Below are 15,716 nucleotides of genomic sequence, written 5' to 3' on the forward strand. Positions count from 1 at the left end.
AGCAAGAGTGGTCCGGCTGGGGGGTTCTACATCCTGGCCGCCCGTCTGTCTAAAGTCCCCCAGGCCGCTGCTCTGCATCAGCTGGTGCAGACGCTGGTGATGGAGACGCCAGTGCCAGCAGTGCCGGGGTCCACCAGGCCGAGCTCCTCCTGCTCATTGATGCAGAGCTGGTAGCCGCAACCCTTCCGGCGAGGCAGGGGTCCCGCCAGCCTGGATGCCTCCGCCTTGGCCCGAGGTGGCAGCAAGAAGCCCACGCTGCCGGCGATCAGCATGTGCCAGATGCTGTGGATGTAGAAGTAGTTCTCCTCCGTCTCCACGAAAGCGTAGAGCAGCACGGCTGAGGCGGCGATCAGGGCCCCGGGCAGCAGGCAGAAGGTCCAGCGCTGCCAGGTGGGAGGGTAGCAATGGCGCCGGTGGATGCTGCGAACCGTCTGCAGGGGGAAGAAGGTGGCAGCCTGGCTGAGGAGCGGCTGCTCATGCCCTTCAGCCATTCTGGGTAGCTCCAGCCACCCCTGTCCTGCCATCCCCTTGGTGCTCCCTGCCATAGGAGCCTGGCCAGAATACTTGCTGGAAAGCAAGTCTTCCCACCCACCCCCCATGTTTGGGGGACCAGGCATGGGCAGCTTGGCTTGGAGGCAGAGGTGCCCTGTGCTCAGCTCCTCTTTCCTGCAGAACAAGGAAGGGGCTGTCCCCCAGAAGCCAGGCAGCCTGTTGAAGGGGCTCTCCGATTCACTGAACATGTTTGAGGCCCTTGCTGGGCATCCAAAGGTCTTTCCATCTGGAAGCACCACAACCAGGCTGGGCAGCTGAGCCTCTGGCCCAAGCAGCCCAGCCAGGGTCTCAAGGTAGGGGAGGGAGTCAAGGGCCCAAGGTCCTTACCCAAGCAATGGCCATGACACCCACGGCGAAGAGGCTGGGCCCCAGCAGGTTCCAGAGGCCGTGCCGGTCCAGCTGCAGGGCCATGGAGAGGAGCATGGCTCCCAGCAGGTACAGCACCTGCTCAGGGGAGAAGCCCAGTGAGTTCCTCATGGGGGGGAGGGTCAGTCTGCTGGGTCAGAGGCCACAGGACAGCCAGGCAGAGTGGTCCCCGTGCTCTGCCTGTTCTGGCCTCCTGAGCCCTCTCTTCACCATCTGTCCCCAATCAGCCTTCTCCCCAGCCCTCCCTGCAGCAGAAGAGTTAGCCCAGCAAGCCAGCCCTGAGCCCCACAAGGGGCCAGCAGCAGCACCCCTGGATCTTCTCTGGGGCTACCTTGCCGGTATGCCAGGCTCACCGCTTCTCCTCACCTGCCTGAGCTTTATGGATGCTGGGGCTCCCCTGAGCCTTCAGGAAGGGGAGGAGGGCCCCACAGCACCTTCTGATCCTGGGTGAAGGTGGGGTCTATTCCCCACAACAGTGCAGGAAGAGGGAGATCCCCCAGTGCATTCATTTACTCTCAGGCCGGGAAAGGGGGGAGTCAAAGTTGAGGTGGTGACAATTTCTTGCCTTTCCTACGTGACCCCGGGCGGCATCCCTAGGGATCCCTCTTTCCTGTACAACAACCCTGTGAGGGAGGCTGATCTGAGAGGGCCTTGTTGAACCTTTCTAGGAAGCAATCTCTGGCCTCCCCGCCTGCCTCTGGGCCAGAGGGCAGCCCTGGCACCCTGATGCTTTGCCGAGCTGGTCCCTATTTCCATGGGTGAGACATCGTCCTGCAAGGCGTTGTGTAGCTTTTGTTGTGTTCTCTGCCCAGAATCTGCCAGGACTGGGCTGGGATACACCTGTGGGGAGGAGTCAGGGGTTGCTGCTGCCCCAGACTCTTTCAGGCTCCTGCCCGCCATTTCCCCTGCCCAGGGCTCAGTAGTGCACTGCCAGCTCAATTCCCAGGGCCCGCCTTTTTCCAGCCTGGGGTCCCAGCTGCTTCTTTCAGTAGCCCTGCCCCCTTCTCTCTACCTGTTTGATGATGGGCTGTAGGCGAGCCATGGCGATGACGGTGACCCAGACAGACATGAGGGAGCCCAAGAAGTCGCAGAACTGCAGCACGTCATAGTCCATGATGCAGAAGACCACGATACCCGGCTGGTCACACGCATGGTAGAACTGGCAGAGACAGAAGGGAGTCACTCCATCAAGAGGAGGACTGATAGCTTGACTCCACCCGGGGCAGCCCTTCCAGCAGCCTGGCTTCCCCTCCTCGCCCTGCAACTTGGCCAGGTGGTCTAGCTCTTGGTGGCTCCCTTCTGGGCGAGACCCCCATAGACTGCATCAAGCAGGAGGCTCCAGCTCAGGGAGGGGCTGAGGCCTTGCAGGAGAGTCTGGCTTCTTCATCGGTGACCCACTGGATCTTGGGCCAGGTGGAGGGAGGGAAGAGAGACCCTCCCCAGGACTCAGAGTTGCACCATGGGGGAGAAGGAAGCACCTTTTCTGGCTTGCTGGGCAGCTGGACCGGCCATTGTGGCTGTTGGGGGAAGGAGGGGTGCTGGGGAGACTTTTCACTTTGCCAGGAAGAGTCGAGTCTCTCTCTGGCCAAGAGGGCAACAGAGCTCCTTGGGGCTCATCCAACTAAGTGGGTCACCGGGAACTAGAACGGGTGGGCGGCCCCTCTTCTTCCACCCAGGAGCCTGAGTGGCTGGCCAATCCCAGGCGTAAAGCCACTGGGACAGCAACCCGCTTTAGATAAGTTTGCACATCAGAGCGGGCAGTATGAAGGACAGAGCAGAACCTCCCTCCACCCCGGGTGACCACAGATTCCAGGCGACCTTCATGCCCTCCCCTCCCACTTCTCTCTTGGGGGGGGGTCCATCCTGGCAGCCCTCACCGTGGAGAAGAACATGGTGAAGATGTAGATGGCTGCCTCCAGCAGATAGCCGGTCTGCACCGCAATGGCCACCGGTGGGACGAACATGAGGTTGCTCAAGCACAGGAGGAGGGTGGAGAGCAGCTGGAAGCCGTAGGAGAAGGCAGCTGCATTGTCGGTGCAGCCCCAGCCGCTCCAGCCTGCGGGCAAGAACTGGCATCAGGGTCAACCCCCCCAGAGGGTGTGCTCTCCCCACCGTATTTCAAATCAGAAGAGCAGCAACCTGGAGATGGAGAAAGGTGCGAATGGAGCCCCCCCCCACAGCCTGTCCACTGCCCACTCACCCGCTTTGCACTCGCAGGCTGCATATAGATAGTTGTTGGTGCGCAGAAGCTTGCACTGGCCATAGGGGCCGCAGTCGTTGATGCAGGGGGAGAGGAAAGCACGCAGGTACACCTCAGCGGTCAGGTTCCCACAGGACGAGGGCCTGCAGGGAGGTAGGCCAGGTCAGGAGGGAGCATCCTAACAGCATCCCATCTGCTGCTTGAGACCAGGCGCCCAGCCCCAGCCATACAGGAGTGAGAAAGTGCCCAGCCAGTTGGTGGAAGAGGAGCCAAGCCAAGCCTGAGCTTGTGGGGCTGGGCCTAGTGAGGGGGGCTAGCTGGGGGGGGGATCCAGAGTCTCTTCCTGGTGTGTGGGGGGTCACCCAAGAACTACCAGACTCCCCACTGATGGGTGCGAAAAAGAGGCCTCTTTGGGTAATAAGGCGTGCTCTTGATTAATATTTTCAGTTTCTTTAAAGAAAGAAGAAATTGTTTGTGTGGAATATAGAATTTGGATAATTGTTTAGAAAAGTGAACTCTAGTAACTCAAAAGTTCATTATAATGGTGAAATCACACCTCTTGAGTGGTCAATTAGTTATTAACGAGCTCTTGCTAAGAATTTGATAATGGATTTCCCCCTCTTCTTCTGCATAAGCATCACATGTTGGCATAGGACCTCCAAGCCGTGTGGCTAGGAGACATGAGGCTGGATGAACAAAGGCATTCCAAACTGGGCACGTAGCCAGTATGTCCTGAGAAGAGCTCAGAGGCTCCTACTACTACTGACCTGTTAACATGGGATGACTGACTAACTAAACTACATTTCCCATAATCCATCTCTTAAGGAAACAGCACTTAACCCAATAAATGCCAGATATTCTAACATACTGATACAAGCTCTCTAGTTAGGGTTACATAGAGCTATACGATCCAGAACATGAATTGTTACATGATACATATATAGTTGCTGGGCATATATAGATGCTTGATATGATGCTGTTCCAATTGAAGAACACATTCCAAACCCAATATGTTTGAAGTGTATGTAAACTCATTTTTCCCCCTTTCCTAAGGGTCTTTCCACCTTGTGCCAGTGGGAGACCTATCCCTTGCTTATGCATAAATAAAAGATATTAATATACCTTTCTGGCTCGGATTCTATTTTGACCAGGGGTACACCAGCCTAACACCCTTACTGTGTGAGAACTCCCAGCAGCTTCTGCTGCCTCTGCACAGCTGCCTCCTGCTAGACAAGGGCATCAGGCTCTCCCCCCACAGCTGAACCCCTCCCTGGTAGCCCCACAGAGAGGCCCATAGGAGCTGGGCCGCCTCCCGCCCTGACTGTCACATCACCCACATCATAGTGGGGTGTTCTGGAAAGTTTCTATGGTGCAGATTCCGTCACTCCTTCAAAGCAGTCTGCATCCTTTTCATTTTAGCCATTTAGCCATTTTAACTTGCATAATATAGATGGCAAACAGAAAAGTTAACCCAGTGATGGCGAACCTTTTAGAGACCGAGTGCCCAAACTGCAACCCCAAACCCACATGTATCATTGGGTGCCGGGTGGGCACGGCCCATTGGGTGGGTGTGGTCTGTTGGGTGAGCATGGCTGCGGTGGTAACGGCAGCCTGGGTGGGACTAAAAAGTTCAATCAATCAATTCCAACTTTGCAAGATCTTTTTTTTCCCCGCAAGAAGGAGGCCTAAAGGAGGCCTAAAGCGAAAAGGTTTTATAAAACCTAGCTGAAGGCCTAGGGCTGGGGTGACGGCACGCATGCCCGCAAAGAGGGCTCTGCGTGCCACCTGTGGCACGCGTGCCATAGGTTCGCCACCACAGAGTTAACCTCTCAGATTGTTTCTCCTTTACTGAGAGTAGTTTTCTCCCAGCTGCCAGGCATGAGGGTGGCCCTACCAGCCATTTTCCCAGACAGGGAGGGTCTTTCACCACCAGCTCCGAGTATGGACTGGGACCATCCCAAGCAGCAGGCAGAACTGTGGTTACCTTCTCTGTTTTCTGCTGCTCCTTGGGGGGATGCCCGGCCAGGCTGACTTACCTTCGGTCCGTGGTGCAGAGCGAGCGCAGACTCAGGTACCAGCTGCCCGTCTGGGGGTAGGGAATCCGCAGTCGGGTGAAGGGGGAGGCGGCATTTATGGACAGCAGGAACCCAGCCAGCAGCTCTGCCAAGTAGAAGAAGCGGCTGAGGCCAGCTCAGCGGCCTTGCGAGGGCCAGCCCACCAGTTGTGCAGCAAAAGCCCTCTGCAAGGAGAGTCCCTGCTGGTCACTGCAGATGCAGGGGAGGTGCTGGCCTTACCTGTCTGGCAGGTCACCGAGGAGTCCCCTTCTGACACCAAAGGCACTTCGTGGTTCAGACACGCAAAGATGGTGGCATTCTCCCCGCGCAGAGAAGACTAAAGGAAGAGACACGAGTCTGCATTATCATCCCGTACAATGTCTCCTCTTGTTCCCACATTCAGGTCTGCCCCCTTGCGGCCTTGGGGGTCCTCTTTGGGGCAGAGGGTGGTTGGAAGAAGTCAGTCATGGAGGCCGTCTCTCCAGTCCTGCCTGCACCCGGGCACCAGGCCCCCACCCCCTGGCCACCCAGCTTCTGCACCTCTGCCCCACAGCCAGTGACCACTGTTGAGCCGCCCCCTTACACATGCCGAAAGATCTGGCCCGGACGCACCACGTTCAGCTTCAGCTCCAGGTTGAGGATCCCTCCGCTGTCCAGCACAGGCAGGAGGTTGATGGCAAAGACAGCTGGCCGGTCAGGGGGCACCGACACGTTGGGCCCAAAGAAGATGTAAAAGTGCACTGAGAAAGTGTCCAACTCATTGCGCAGAGTGGGCCGGGTGGGCCAGCAGTGATCCCCCCCTCTGGGAGGCCTGTGGGGTGTGGGAGTGGCTTGTGGCTGGAAGCTGCTGGGGAGGGAGGGGGGCAGGATGTCTGCCAGGGCCAGCCCTCCGGTGGAGCCGAAGGAGTGAGGCATGTTCAGGTGGGAGGCAGGTAGCTGGGCTTCACCCAAGCCAGTCCGGGAACAGTCTGCAAAGACAGGAAGGGGGGCATTTGGATCGTGGCCCATCCAACAGCCCCTCAGACCAGTAGCCCTCCCCCCCTCGATAGCCTAGCCTTGGGCCTCCCTTGTTCTCCTCCAGGAGACCCTCTTTGGGTTCCCGGATCTAGTCCCAGTGGAACTTTCTGCTGAGGGGTCTTCTTCACATAAGGGGCAGAGATCTCTGGGACTTCAGGGCTCCCCTCCCTCCCCATCAGGCACCCCCACTTGAAGCTGCTTGGCCTGACCTGGGAGGTGGGGGGTAGTAAGTGCTTTCCCACTTGTCCATGCCAGAGGAGCAGCACCCCTCTCCCACTGCTCAGACCTTTTCTGCCCACCTCTGCAGGAGACAAGGGCAGTCAGCTGCCCCCTCCAGTTTCTCCCAGCAGAGGAAAGAATGAGATGCCACCCTCAAGCTCACCTTGTTTTCCACCCCTGACTGTGAGTGGGAGGGCAGAGGGAATGGATGAGCCCTAGATGACGACCTGGGAACCTGAGCTCAGGGGAAACACATCCCGCTAGGTGGGCTTGCTCAGTTCTACAAAGTCTCCCAAGACCAGTTCTGCACAGCCACCTCTGCCCATTTCCTGCCACATTCCTACGTATCACTCAAGGCATGAAGCCGGTGCTTTCCACCCCAGGAGCCCCATCTCTTGTGGGCCAACTCACCCTTCAGCTGCACCACCAGCTGGAAACTGATCCGGTCTGGCAGCGGCAGAAGCTTCTCCACCAGGATGAAGTACCAGTTTTGCCAGAAGGGGTGCTCCAGCACAAGGCGGCAGGGCAGCTGCTCCCGGCAGTCCATGGCTGTGGAATTGTGCAGAGGGGGGGCCTTGCCACGCACTTTCAGCCCCAGTGGGCAGCCTGATGCACTCTGGTTGCCTCTGTGACAGTTTCGCAGCTGCACAAGCACCCTGGAGGTGTAGCTGGGAACGAAGACCCTATGGGCAAAGGAAGCTCATTGCCCCATGTCTTCCGTGGCTCCTATAAGGATGGGCAACTGGCCATCTCTGGCATTTGACTGCCCCTCCCAGAGGAGATCCAGGGTAGGTTAGCCAATCTTTCAGCCGGCCTTTTCTGCAAATTTGGAGCATTGGGGGAAGGGAGGCCTCCCTCTTCTTTGACCTTCATTCTTTCCATAGACCCCTGGTCTCCCCTGCCACCCAGTAATGCCATGACTTTCCCAGCATGCCTCCTGCTGCCTATAAAGTGGAGTCCGGACCCAAAACGGTTGTCTTCCCAGGTGAGCATTTTTGAATTGGGAGCCATGTGTGAACTTGGTGCCCTCACTGGGGTCTGCCGGGGCATCACTGGGGACTCCGGCTAGACCAGTGGGGGCCTCCTTCATTCAAGTTTCTTGGAAACATCTCCCGAGCTCCCTCAGCCAAGGGCACATGGGGAAGAGTCGAAGAAGGACGTTTTATGGGGTGGGAAGGAGCAGATCCTGCAGCCCTTACTTCATTATTCCCTTCTGCTACCTCCCCCCGCAGAATGCCGGCCTCCCACACCACAAGAGAAGCCCCGTTCCTTGACCATGACACTCACTTGTAGAGCAGGGACCGATTGTGGGGGGAGATGACGTGGTCAGTCTCATAGCCTGGGTGCAGCACACCAATGCCCACCAGCCGTTGAACGATCAGCTGGGGCTGGAAGAGATACTGGCAGTCCTCTGCAAGTCCCTGTAGGGGGAAGCGGGCCGTGTCAGAAGCCCCTAGCCCAGGAGTAGGCAACCTTGGCTCTTTTATGACTCGTGGACTTCCACTCCCAGAATTCCTGAGCCAGCTATGCTGGCTGAGGAATTCTGGGAATTGAAGTCCACGAGTCATAAAAGAGCCAAGGTTGCCTATGCCTGCCCTAGTCCAATCCACCTGTTCCCCGTCCATATATCCAGCCTTGCAGGAAGGACTGAGGCTGTTGCATGAGCCTCTCCCAAGAGAGAGGGGCTGGTGCTGCCCTCGAGACAGGTGTGATGCAAATGCCCTCCATGTGGCTTCTTCCCCTACAAGGAACTCTTTACATAATAACCCCTTCTGGGCTGTCCCCATGGAGGTGTGAATCGAGTGCACCAGGGAGTTCAGCTGTGTACCGACTGCCCCTGTCCTGACCAAGGCTTCTTCCCACAGAAGAGTCAACCCAGCCATCTCCTGGGACTTCTCCCTCCCCAGGAAATTTTTATGGAGGGGGGTTTATAAGCCTTGCATCTTCTTTGGCCTTTTTCATTCCTCGGGTGGCATGAATTAGGCCACAACCCCCATCATCCCTGCCCAGTGCAGCGGATTACCTGCCGTTGGGACTGGCTCCACCAGATCCCCCAGGGATCTGCCACTCTCCTGCAGCCGGAGAAACCCGCACTCACCTTGACAGAGATCTTGCCCTGCTCTCTGGGCAAATGGGCAGCCAGGAACCAGTCCCCGGGCAGGGGGCTGGTGATGTTGAAGACCCCAGTGGTCCTGTTGGGCAGCGTCCAGGTGAGTGTGAGGGCAAAGGAGCCGGGCACAGCTGTGTCCCTGGGGAAGTGCATGCCCAGTGGGTTAATGACTGGTGGCGCTCCTGAGCGGAAGTACCTGCCCAGCGAGACAAAGGCAAGAGTCAGAGACAGGAGGGCCTGGGTGCTGAGTTGAGGGAGTGGGGGCTCATGGGAGGGGGCTGCAAGAGGAGGAGGGAACTGGGGAGCTCACATTTGTCTGCCAGGATGGGAACCCAGGTCTCTACTTTGGGCCTGGGAAGTTTTCCCCTGCCCAATAACCCTGGCACTTTGTGAGGCTGCAGACGATGGCAGGGCTGAATCTGCCTTCATCTAATCTGCCCCACAAATGAACATATTATTAATACAAAAACACCTCTTTCCTCCCCCCCCAGTGCAAAGTTTTTGGTTTCCCATGAGTCTTCTTAAGTCTCAAAGCGGCTGACAATGCTCAGAGCCTAAAGCTTGGTGCGACCCACAAACCCTGCAAACGCCCTCCCACCCATTCCTCTGAAGGCAGGAGGAGCGGTTAAAGGTTAAGGGAACAGCCCCCCCCCCCAGAAACAGGAGCGCTACAGCTTTGCCAGAGGCTGCAGCCCAGTCCCGGTGAGAACCCAGCCTGGGAAGCCCCGCAGCCAGGACAAACAGCCCCGCCTCCACTCACACGGTGATGCTCCTGTCCGGGCATCGGTCGCCGAGGGTGCCGCCCTGCTCTTTGAAGGTGACCAGGTTCCAGACGGCCACCGCAGTGTCCTCTGGGATGCGGAAATGGAAGAGCTCCAGGCTGGTGAAGGAGCGGAAGGCATTCAGCTTGCGAGGTGTCCGGGTGAAGTAGTCAGTCACGAATAGCCCAGCTGGGGAAAGAGAGGAAGGGTGGACTGTGATTGGAAGCTGCTGGGCAGGGCAGGTGCACGAAGCCAGTCCAAGCCACGAGGGAGCAGCTGTCACCCGGTTCCCCAGTGGGCCGGGATTGCTCTTGCTCTGCAGAGACACACCCCCCTACACACGCTCCCTGCATCTCTGTCCCAGAGCGACACCCGCCCACCCATCCCCAGCTCCCTTCCTTACATCCACCCATCCCACAGGCCTGGAGAGCCTCTGGTAACTGAAGATAAGCCAGGCGCCTCCCGAGCGCGGGCCCAAGACGCATTTAGGTGCTTTCCGCCCCTGCAAATTGGGTTTGTCTTGCTTCCAAGGCAAACCAACAGAACGTTCTGTGTGGGGAAGTCTCCGTCCCAAGAGGCTCAGCTGGCCTAAGATCGGAGAAGCTCCTGTCTCCAAACAACTCCCTTGCTGCCCCCCCCCCAGCAAGCACACAGCATCAAATTCCTGGGTGTGCAGTTAATGAGCAGGCTGGTTTGGTTGCTCAACAGTGAGAAACTGGTGAAGCAGGCACAGCAGTGCCTGCATTTTCTGTGTCACATGAGAAAAGCACATCTTCCTTCCCCTGTCCTGACCACTTTCTACAGGGGGACGATCGAGAGCATCCTGTCATGCAGCATCAGAGTCTGGTTTGGAAGCATCACTGCTTCAGACAGGAAGGCGGTGCAGAGAGTGGTGAGAATGGCTGAAAAGATCATTGGCAGTTCCCTCCCTCCCATCCAGGACATAGCACAGAAGCGTTGCCTGAGCAGGGTTCGTAAGATTATCTGGGACACTACACATCCTCTTCACGGCCTATTTTCCTTGCTATCTTTTGGGGGAAGAGGGCTTTGTGGTATCCGTAGCAGAACATCCAGATTCAGCCATAGTTTCATTCCATACAGCTTTAACCTTGTGAACACTCAAGCTTCCTCCTTCCGTTACATATTCAAGATGGACAGTATTTAATATTTATTTGCTATGTATATGTAGGGGTGTGGGTCTATACCAGTGGTGGCAAACCTATGGCATACGGGTGCCAGAGGCGGCACTCAGAGCCCTCTCTGTGGGCACGCGCGCCATTGCCCCAGTCCTAGCCCTTCAGCTGGGTTTTATAAAACCTTTTCGCTTTAGGCCTCTGCCGCCGTGTGCAAAAAAAAAAAAAGGGTTCAATCAATCAGTCAATTTCAACTTCTCGTGGGAAAAAAAAGATCTTGCAAAGTTGGAATTGATTGATTGAACTTTTTAGTTCCACCCAGTCTGCCGTTACCACCACAGCCACGCCCACCCAATTGGCCACGCCCACCCAATGGGCCACACCCACCCGACACCCGACGATGCATAAGTGGGTTTTGGGTTGCAGTTTGGGCACTCGGTCTCTAAAAGGTTTGCCATCACTGGTCTATACATATGTTGTGCATAGTATGTTTTGGTGTGTGTCATGTGTATGTTTGACTTTGAGAGCGGGCAACTAAATTTCATTTTTGATGTGTGCCGTTGTGCCCACAGTAAAAAAAAAATGACAATAAAGGTTATCTTATCTTATCTTACACTTATGCCCTCCCCACAAGAAATGACTCTTCCGCCTACTAGGCCTGCCTTGTAGAAGAGGTTCCAGGGCCCTTGCACACCGTATTTGCAGCAAGAGGTGCTCAGCTACTGATCCAGGAAATGGCCTTTCTGAGGACGCAGCCTCCAGTTGCGGGGGAGGGGGCTCCTGGCCTGCCATCTTCTGGGGTGGCCAAGCACTTGCTCAACTGAGGGTGAAGGTTCTCTCTCATGCTCGGAGAACAAACGTTCATCCTCATCCTACACCCGAGCTACAGCTATTACAGATATTCACCACTATTGCAAACCTACTCAACTCCTCTGAGCTGTCTATTCCCTCCCCACCTTGAAACACTTCCACACAACACTAGCTGCCCCAGATTATCTGGGCGGGAGGCAGGGCCTGTTCTTTTCTGACAGAGGCAGCATGGATGACATCACCAGCCTAGCAGGCAGAAGACCAAAGCCAACGTTGGGAGGGGCGTCCGCTTGGGTGAGTGGGCTTTCCACACCTTCTGCCAGTCTTGTGCATGCGCATGCGCACAGACATCCCCTCCAGCAAGCTGTTTCTGCCTTTGATCCCTCTGCCAGTCTTGGCAGAGGGATCAAGGGCAGAAACAGCCTGCTGGAAGGGGTGTGTGTGTGTGGCCACGCACACCCTATCTCATGGCAAACTGGAAGAAACCTGTGTAGAGAGAAGCATTGGGCAGGTCAATGTGCAAGGGCTAGGCTATCTTTGCCTCTGTGAGGTTCTCCATCCGGGAGCCCCTTCTTGGAGCTAGATGGAGGTGCCTGCTCAGGAGCCCTGCTCCACCAGAGAAGAGTGTTCTGCCTCCTCTATATGTTTTCCCCCATAGGGCCCAGGTCCCTTCTGGGCCTGGGTAAAAGCCACAACTAGGATTGTGATATCTAATTAATACATCCGGAATTCAATCTGAAACTTACTTCCCTGTAATTGGAATCCATTGTTTTCTGGAGCCAGAGGGAGCAGGCACGTGCCGCCTTCTGTATCGCAATCTGGGTGGATTGGGGTGGGGGGCTTTTAAGCTGTGTTTTAAGGATTGGTTTTGGTCTGGGGTGGGGAAGCTGAAAGGATCCTTAACGGTCACATCCTTAGTGTTCTCTGAGCTTGGTTGTGTGCAGGCCTGCTTGCAGATATTCCACGACCCGATTAGGAAACACCACCAGGGCACTCATGTGGACAGAGCAATGGTGATGCGTCTTCATGAAATGTCTGCAAGCAAATAGCCAAGCAGCAAGGATCCCACAGCTAGGGAGATTCTCCTCTGAGGCTCATTTACACTGGGCAAACTGGAAGAAAAGACAGTCTGTCCTCAGATCGCCTTTTGCTTTGAGCTTCATATGCCTGGCTTAGACTCAGGCCCACAACATTCAGCTACAGTAGGCAGGAGCCCCTCCCCCCTGGGACTGGCAAAAACAGTCTTCATGGGAAGCACAAAGCAGCCAGAACAACTGGGCCTCCCTGTTTCTACTGTTGCTGCCTGGAGCAGGGTTTGATTTCTTTATGCCTGTCTGGCCCACGGTTCAATCAAAAAAAGTGTCAACATTCAAATAATATGGACAGAACTAGCTGGCTGGCTGGCTGAAGTGACATATACATCTGTAACTAAAATGAGGCTAATGAGACCCCATTCTGACAACCATACAGCATATGTTTTCTATTTGCAAAGAAAAGGATTCTGACATAATCAGAGGGTTTGGCTCACACCAGGCTGGATTCTAACAAACTCCCCAATGCCATTTTAACCTGAAACAAAAGAATGAGGAATACCCACAGCGCAACCAAGCTTGATCTTTAAGATCTGTGTTGCAATGTGCCCTGACAGGGAATTCTGGTCCTGAATTCTGAAGGGTCACTCAGGCCTGGTTGATGCTGCCATCAGGTTTAGTCTAAAGAGCATTTGGGACATGGGAAGTCTGTCCACACCTTATGGGGAGTGGGAGAAGCACAGACAGGGAGGCTCTGGGGTACTAGAGGGTTCCCCCTTCCACTTCCAGCCATCAGCCAAGGCATGGAACAGGTGAGCCTCCAGCATCACTTCTCAAGGTGCCCCTCCTTTCTTGAGGTGCTCTAGAACAGGGGTAGGCAACCTTGGCTCTTTTATGACTTGTGGACTTCAACTCCCAGAATTCCTGAGCCAACATGGCTCAGCTTGGAAACTCTCCCTTTCCCCTCAGCATGGCTGGCTCAGGAATTCTGGAAGTTGAAGTCTATGAGTCATAAAAGAGCCAAGGTTGCCTACCCCTGCTGTAGAAGAAGCACAGAATAATGGAATAGCCTGCATATAGGCTGGAAGGGAAGCATATAACATAGAATCCTAGGGCTGGAAAGGACATCAGAGGTCTTCTAGTTCAACCCCCTGCTCAAGGCAGGAGACCCTATACTATCTCAGTCAAATGGTTTTTGAAAACTTTGAAAGCTATTCTATTGGTTAATTGTTCTCACTGTCAAAAAAATTCTCCTTACTTCTAGGTTGGATTTCTTTAACAAGTTTCCACCCACTACTTCTGGTGCCTTAGAGAATAAGGCAATCCCCTCTTCTTTGTGAAGCCTCTCAAGTACCAGAAGACAGCTATCATGCCCCCCCAATCCTTCTCTTTGATAGGCTAAACATACCAAGCTCCCTCAACTGTTCATCGTATGATTTAGCCTCCATACCCTTTATCATCTTTGTTATCTTTATCATCTCTGCATGCTTTCTAGGGACTCAGCATCCTTTTTGTGACTGGAACTGTATGGAGTCTTCCAAGTGTGGCCTCACCAGTGTAGTATAGAGTGGTACTATCATTTTTCATGATTTTGATGCTATTCTTCTACAGATGCATCCCACGACTGCATTGGCTTTTTCGGCAGCTGCCAAACACTGCTGGGTCATACTTAAGTGGTGGTCCTGTAGGACTCCAAGAGAGTTGCTACTGTTGAGCCCTATTCTGTACCTATGCATTTGGGTTTTCCTACCTAAGTGCAGCAGCTTACTTTACTCACCACTGAACTGCATCCCAAATGCTCCAGTCTGTCAAGACTCTTCTGAATCTTGAGTCTATCTTCTAAAGTATTAGCAATTCCCACCAGTTTTGGTGTCATCTGCAAATCTGATGAGCTTCAATCTCCTCTAGATAATTTGTTAAGATGTTGAACGGTACTGGGCCTAAGACAGAACCTTGAAGCACCCCACTGCGTAGCCCCCTCCTTGTAGATATAGTTCCCTTAAGGACTGCACATTGCTTGCACTGCTTCTGTCTTAGGCCCAGCGCTTGAACCAACTGACTGCAGCCAATTGTGAATCCATCTGGTGGTGATGCTATGTCTATCCCACATTGTTCTATCTTGCCAAGAAGTAGGCTGTGGTCTACTTTGTCAAATGCCGTACTGAAGTCGAAGTATACTTTGTCCACAGAATTTTGCTGGTCCATTAATTTAGTCTCTTTATCAAAGAGGGATATAATATTTGTCTGGCATAACCCGTTTTTAAGAAACCCATGCTGGCTTCTAGCAGGCTGAGTCCTTTTCATTGGTTGGCAGGTAGGCAGTAAAAACTCCTGGCCTGTGAAGCTGAAGACAAAGAGGGCAGTGCCAAAGGGAAATGGTGCTCCCCCCCCCCCCCGAGGTACTAGATAACTGCCTGACGAGTTGGCAGAATTCAGGCACGGTGGGTGGAAAGGCACAGGGCCTCCTTGTCCTCGTTTAAGGCCCTGCGCCAGGGCTGTTTGGCCTCGGAGGTTCTCGCTCCCCCCCACCCCCACCCCCGCCTCCGCTGACCTTCCACCGCTGCTTCCTACCCTCTCCCTATTGGCACCGCAAGGTCTTTGGCCGGACTCGCCGTACAGGGAGAAGGCAGTTCTGCTTGCAGGCGCAGGGCCGCCGGGAGGCAAAATGGCCAGCCCGTTCCAGAGAGGCGCGCGATCTCCGGCGAAGCTGGGCGGAAGATGTTGCTGTGCGCCGCAGCGCCGCGGCTTTCCTTGTCTTGCCGCGTCGGCGCGGCTCGCTTTCAGCACCGCGGCGGGGGACAGCTCCGAGCGCCGAGTCGAAGGGCTCCCGGCGGCCCCTCTCCGCGGCTCCTTCAGCACCAGGCGCCCGGGACAGCTCCCGCCGGGCCCGCCCCCCCCCCCCCCCCCCCCCCCCCCCCCCCCCCCCCCCCCCCCCCCCCCCCCCCCCCCCCCCCCCCCCCCCCCCCCCCCCCCCCGCCCAAGGGCTGCCTCCCCGCCCGCCGCGCCGCGCACTCACCGGCCGGGGGCCCCAGGCGAAGCCAGGCGAGCAGCTGGAGCAGCAGCTGGAGCCGCCCGAGAGCCGCGCAGCCCATACCGAGAAGGCCGCGCCGGGACGGGCCGCCGCGCTCGGGCACCCGCAGAAGTGGCCGCAGCCATGACGTCGTCGGGGCCAGCTGCAGCCCGGGCGCCGCGCCTTCCCGATTGGCCCGGCGCGAGAGGCTGCCCGGGGAGGCCGCGGGTGCCCATTGGCCGGCACAGCCGCCGCTCACTCACCCGCGGAGCAGGAAGGCTCCGCCCCTGCCAAGGTCTGGGGGCCGCCGAGCCGCCCGGTTGTGCGCTTGCCCGGCGTGGAGGAGGATCGTGGAGGCGGCGGCGGCGACGACGCAGGTTGCAGGCCCGGAAAGCCGCGATTTGACCAGCGACGAGCCGTTGGCGGCCGGAGCGGCGGTGCCTCAGAATAAAG

General features: G+C 56.2%; 1 protein-coding gene across 1 annotated transcript; it reads right to left on the reverse strand.

Moving 5' to 3' along the window:
* Positions 1-77: 77 nt before the first annotated feature.
* On the reverse strand, positions 78-15,345 carry TMEM8B (transmembrane protein 8B). Its single transcript, XM_015825825.1, has 13 exons — positions 15,270-15,345; positions 9,279-9,468; positions 8,507-8,714; positions 7,696-7,829; positions 6,820-7,091; positions 5,785-6,140; positions 5,413-5,509; positions 5,155-5,278; positions 3,119-3,261; positions 2,796-2,974; positions 1,931-2,077; positions 880-996; positions 78-431 (listed from the first exon to the last, which is right to left on the reverse strand). Exons 1-13 carry the CDS (start codon positions 15,343-15,345, stop codon positions 78-80), a joined length of 2,397 nt encoding a protein of 798 aa, XP_015681311.1.
* Positions 15,346-15,716: the final 371 nt, after the last annotated feature.

Source organism: Protobothrops mucrosquamatus, unplaced genomic scaffold (genome assembly GCF_001527695.2).
Source record: "Protobothrops mucrosquamatus isolate PMUCROS unplaced genomic scaffold, P.Mucros_1.0 scaffold2823, whole genome shotgun sequence".
NCBI classification, from domain to species: Eukaryota; Metazoa; Chordata; class Lepidosauria; order Squamata; family Viperidae; genus Protobothrops; species Protobothrops mucrosquamatus.

Excerpts from the sequence above, each read along its gene's own strand:
- TMEM8B (XM_015825825.1), bottom strand. The coding sequence starts at position 15,345 with ATGGGCTGCGCGGCTCTCGGGCGGCTCCAGCTGCTGCTCCAGCTGCTC. Across the intron at positions 3,262-5,154 it reads CTCTGCACCACGGACCGAAG|GCCCTCGTCCTGTGGGAACC; the intron begins GTAAGTCAGCCT and ends ACCTCCCTGCAG. Across the intron at positions 997-1,930 it reads TACAGCCCATCATCAAACAG|GTGCTGTACCTGCTGGGAGC; the intron begins GTAGAGAGAAGG and ends TCCCCTGAGCAG.